The 5,286-nt window shown below is 44.5% G+C and overlaps 1 protein-coding gene across 1 annotated transcript; it reads left to right on the forward strand.

Moving 5' to 3' along the window:
• The first annotated feature begins 358 nt into the window (after positions 1-358).
• On the forward strand, positions 359-3,398 carry LOC135508076 (ladderlectin-like). The gene is made up of 5 exons (XM_064928007.1): positions 359-1,133; positions 1,324-1,439; positions 1,753-1,944; positions 2,943-3,057; positions 3,171-3,398. Exons 1-5 carry the CDS (start codon positions 1,058-1,060, stop codon positions 3,260-3,262), a joined length of 591 nt encoding a protein of 196 aa, XP_064784079.1. The 5' UTR covers positions 359-1,057; the 3' UTR covers positions 3,263-3,398.
• The last annotated feature ends 1,888 nt before the right edge of the window (positions 3,399-5,286 follow it).

Raw genomic sequence — 5,286 nt, forward strand, 5'->3', positions numbered from 1 at the left:
TTAACAAAGGAGAGCAGGAAGCGGTAGAACTCAACTCACAAACAAGAGTGCTGACATGACCAGACTGCAGGTGAGAGTGCAACATAGTCATCTAGTACTGTATCTGCTTTCATCCCAAATGGTAACCTATGTGGTACACTACTTTTGACCAGGACTCATCGGCATATGTGACCCTGTTCAAATGTAGTGCGTTACATAGGGCAGGGGTCTCCAACGGGTTGTAGTAGTTAGCCAAACATTTCTGTTATTTTTTCAACTAAAATATTTTTTGAATTAATTTCCAGCAATATTGCCCTGTCTGTCGCTCACTCCCAGTGTAGCCAGTTGATGCCTAGTGGGTTGCCAGATTCAGAACTGTCAACTGTCAAACAAAACCAGACTGGCACATTTGACCACGCATTGCTTTCTCATGTGTTACTTTTCTTCCAGACCTAAAAAAAATGGTATTCTGATGTGATTTAAGCACTGCCTTGGACTCAGAACATTACATTTTGTTCTCCATTACCAATTGTAATTGAGTGGCAAACCAGGAAATTGAACTGAGAACATTTATGAAAATGGCTGTAATTTGGGGTTTAAAATCACAGCTTTTTTTTATAGGGCCCCTTTAGTAGTTTATTACTCATTTTACTGTGTCTATTGCCAGAACGGTAACACTGAAGAGTTGTAGGGCAGAGAAGAATGAGCCTATTTGAAAGAAGTCGCTTGTGACGTGTGTATTAAAAAAAGGTAGCTCATGCTAGGCAAGTTGCGTCTCCTGCTCTAGAAAAATGTACTTTACCAGCCAATTTAATTTGCAAAAAGGTGACTTACTAGGTGTGCCATGCATCGGGGTTAGTTAGCTAGGGTGCTGTTTTGGGGAGAACCCAAGAGCATAGACTTCTCCTTATTCCCGTGTGCCAGGCTAATCTACTCTGTGGTGGAAGAGATGATACCTGGTATTCCTTAGCCCTTCATTAGTTGAATGTGATAAGTGGACTTGCTGGGGTACTCGAGGAGAGGTTGGGGAAACACTGATGGCTTATCTCATGTGTATGTCTCTCAGGAGACAATCACCATGGCGATGTTGACCCTTCTACTGCTTCTCAGCGCTGCCTTTACACTGGGCGACAGAATGACTGCGAGGATAGCAAGTAAGAGTCAGCCTCACACTACATCACGAGCTCTGTGGAATGAGTTTGTGCTTTACATCATTGATTGTGTATGCTTTGTTGTAGTGTGGCATGACTGATCTCCAAATGTTATTTTTGATGCAAGGGTCAGTCTGGACTATCCTTTAAAGTGGGCTGCAATTTCGGAACCCTCCCTGTCTTCTCCTTTCAGATGATTTGGTGACATTTGCAGCAGACCAAAGAAACCCATGCCCCAGAGGCTGGTTCCAATTTAAGTCACGCTGCTTCATGTTTGTCAAAACTGCAAGGACATGGCCCAATGCAGAGGTATAATGCTTACTTTCTACAATTGAAGTCAACTTTGTTTTTTGAGTTAAAGGTGCTTTGGCCTTATTTTCACAGGCGCCTCATGTAAAATACTGAACCTCCCCTTAATATGCTGTAATTGCAATTTTCTATAGGCTTTTCAATATTGTGTGGAGTTGGGCCCTCTTGTATATTAGAACCCTCAGGGCATGGGTTAAGACTGAGATGAACTAATTCCTATATTTGAGAGTCCAGAAGACAAATTCTCAGACTGGACCACTGACTAATACTTCCGTTATGACATGTCTTTGTCTCTGTGTACTGCTTGCTCTAGCGCCACTGTCAGTTACTTGGAGAAAAACTGAAGCCTGTGTACAACACTGTAAAGTACCTTGGCGCAAACCTGGCATCTGTGCACAGCTATGAAGAGTCCCAATTTCTACAGGCGGTGGTGTTGATCGCGACTGGCAGTTTCCCTCTTACCTGGATTGGCGGATTTGATGCTGTTCAAGCAAAGGTGGAAAAGGTACCCAAAGTGAAGATGCCTTAAGACTAATAAAACCATCAGCTCAGAGTAGGTGTTAAGACACTGGTCAGACAACTCTGTGCCAGGAGTAATCAACTCGCCAGTTTCTCAGCTGGTAATGACCACAGTTTGAGGTACCGCAGAGGAAAGATTGACATTCGCAACTCGAGTTCTACGTGGAATTTGGATATTAGCATTATATCCACACTCCCATTTTAATAACTGTTACTTGCATACCTTTTAACCAAACACTATTCAAGTAAACATGGCCCAATGTCATCTCTTTAAACTGATATTAATGTGATTTTAAGTATTTAGGCATGTGACCTATGCCTCGTGTGAAGTCATTGTCAAAAGCAAAAGAAATACTGTTGGTTGTAGGTCTAGATTTGAGTTGAGCATCTCGAAATATCCAGAGCAATTGCCACAGACGATCCATTAGATGAACCAGATACTCCATTGGCCTCTAACGATGTGAAGAGTCTGCAATGTCGGGCAGATTCGAGGGACAGGCACAACTCCGAGAGGAGAAATGTTTTTCTCAGTTTCTGGCATGTCATGTGTGCTACTTGTATCAGTACTCGTAACAACCTAAGCATTACAAAACGTATATTTGCTCAAATAAGCCATTCTGAAATTCGACATCTTATTGACGGCCATACAAAAACGAGTTGCTTGGCGACCAGGAAAAACGCTACCCGCTTGAGAAGGCAGATTTCGGGCTTAGTTATCCTTCTCGCTTCGCCTCTTCCTCTTTGCTATGGCGCAGAAACAACTTACTAGCTGTCTTTTTCTATTTTTGGGATTTCTAGAAATGCGGTTGTAGTATCAACACTTGTGTGTTTGTTTCACCCAACAGTTCCAGTGTCAGTCTGCACGTTTTGGTAGTGGTGGCTTTTACCGTTTTGTTGGAGGAAAGACCATGAGTGTTGTATTTTAGAAATTGTTCAGCAAGCACATGTAACATTTGATACTGAGATCTCACTACTTCCACACAGGACAGGCTATGGTTCTGGAGTGACGGCTCCAAATTTGATCACGAGAGCTGGGCTGAAGGGGAGCCGAATAACTACAATGGTCCCAGAGAGCCATGTATTCAGATCAACTTTGGAGGTACATTATCGTTCATCAAATTAAACTTTTTTTGAGTAAGTTTAACAAATAAATGTGACCTACTTTTCGTGTGTACATGGAGAGGTAATTTCTATTTCGTGTTTCCTCTTAAGCTGAAAATGGCTGGAACGATGAATCATGTGGAAAGAGCTATCCCTCCGTGTGCTCCATAAGAACCTGTTTAATCCTTCAAACTGTCAATTGAAACCAAAAATGCTACTCTGGTGTCAGCATCCTAACTGCAAATGTTTCATGTTCTAGTGAATTACTTTGAAGGTATTTGTTGCTGTAAATTACATTTGACTTGTGTAATTATTGTAGCTTGTTGTCAATAAAACGGGTGTACGTATTTAATCTCATGAGTGGTTATTAAACATTGCTTCACTTTGTTTCTTGAAGATGCAGTCTGGGTGTCTGTTCAGTGGGCATTTAAATTCTTTGATATTGTTTCTTGAAGAATAGAATTCTCTTAGGACCCCAAAAGTTGTCTTACTCCACAAACATTAACGTAAACGAACAGTGTAAGTAGAAAATGATCATGCTGTTGTCAGAGCACCTTCTGTGAAGTTCCCTATCAATTTTATTTGTCACATACACATGGTTAGCAGATGCTAATGCGAGTGTCGAGAAATGCTTGTGCTTCTAGTTCTGACCATGCAGTAATATCTAACAATTTCACATATGTACATAAAAAATATGGATGGCCGACCGGCATAGGCAAGATGCAGAAAATGGGTACAGTGTATATACCTATGAGTAATGTCGGGTATGTAAACATCATATAAAGTGGCTAGAGGTTGGCAGCAGCCACTCAATGTTAGTGATGGCTGTTTAACAGTAATGGCCTTGAGAGAGAAGCTGGTTTTCAGTCTCTGTCCCCGCTTTGATGCACCTGTACTGACCTCGCCTTCTGGATGATTAGTGGGGTGAACAGGTTGTCCTTGATCTTTTTGGCCTTCCTGTGACATGGGGTGGTGTAGGTGTCCTGGAGGGCAGGTAGGTTGCCCCCGGTGATGCGTTGTGCAGACCTCACTACCTTCTGGAGAGCCTTACGGTTGTGGGCGGCGCGGCGATTGTGCGTCTGTAAAAGTGAGTTTCTGGTGACAAGCCGAGTTTCTTCAGCCTCCCGAGGTTGAAGAGGCGCTGTTGTGCCGCCTGTGTGGGTGGATCATTTCAGTTTGTCCGTAATGTGTCCGTCGGAACTTTCCACTACTGTTCCGTCGATGTGGATAGGGGGCTGCTCCCTCTGCTGTTTCCTGATGTCCACGATCATCTCCTTTGTTTTGTTGACATGGAGTTATTTTCCTGACACCACACTCCGAGGGCCCTCACCTCCTTCCTGTAGGCCGTCTCGTTGTTGGTAATCAAGCCTACCGCTGTAGTGTTGTCTACAAACTTGAGTTGGAGGCGTGCATGGCCACGCAGTCATGGGTGAACAGGGCGTACAGGAGAGGGCTGAGAACACACCCTTGTGGGGCCCCAGTGTTGAGGATCAGCGGGGTGGAGAAGTTGTTTCCTACCCTCACCACCTGGGGGCAGCCCGTCAGGAAGTCCAGGACCCAGTTGCCCAGGGTCTCGCGCTTAATGACAAGTTTGGAGGGTACTATGGTGTTAAATGCTGAGCTGTAGTCGATGAACAGCATTCTTACATAGGTATTCCTCTTGTCCAGATGGGTTAGGGCAGTGTGATTGCGTCTGTGAACCTATTGGAGTGGGTGGCGGTGATATGGTCGTTGACTAGTCTCTCAAAGCACTTCATGATGACGCAAGTGAGTGCTACGGGGCGATAGACATTTAGCTCCGTTACCTTAGCTTTCTTGGGAACAGAAACAATGGTGGCCCTCTTGAAGCATGTGGGCACAGCAGACATGGAAAGGATTGCTTGAATATGTCCGTGAACACACTAGCCAGCTGGTCGCGGCTAGGGATGCCGTCTGGCCCGGTAATACGTTTAAGTGTTTTACTCACGTTGGCTGTGGTGAAGGAGAGCCCGCAGGTTTTGGGAGCGGGCCGTGTCGGTGGCAATGTATTGTCCTCAAAGCGAGCAAAGAAGTTGTTTGTCTGGGAGCAAGACATCGTGGTTCGCGCCGGTTTTGTTTTTGTAGTCCGTGATTGACTGTAGCCCCTGCCACATACCTCTCGTGTCTGAGCCGTTGAATTGCGACTCTACTTTGTCTCTATACTGACGCTTAGCTTGTTTGATTGCCTTGCGACGGGAATAGCTACACT

Source organism: Oncorhynchus masou, chromosome 3 (assembly GCF_036934945.1).
Source record: "Oncorhynchus masou masou isolate Uvic2021 chromosome 3, UVic_Omas_1.1, whole genome shotgun sequence".
NCBI lineage: Eukaryota > Metazoa > Chordata > Actinopteri > Salmoniformes > Salmonidae > Oncorhynchus > Oncorhynchus masou.

What these genes read in the sequence shown, in the direction of transcription:
- LOC135508076 (XM_064928007.1), top strand. Translation starts at nt 1,058, where the DNA reads ATGGCGATGTTGACCCTTCTACTGCTTCTCAGCGCTGCCTTTACACTG. An exon ending in AATGACTGCGAGGATAGCAA is followed by an intron (nt 1,134 to 1,323) that starts GTAAGAGTCAGC and finishes TTCTCCTTTCAG; the next exon opens with ATGATTTGGTGACATTTGCA. An exon ending in GGACATGGCCCAATGCAGAG is followed by an intron (nt 1,440 to 1,752) that starts GTATAATGCTTA and finishes TGCTTGCTCTAG; the next exon opens with CGCCACTGTCAGTTACTTGG.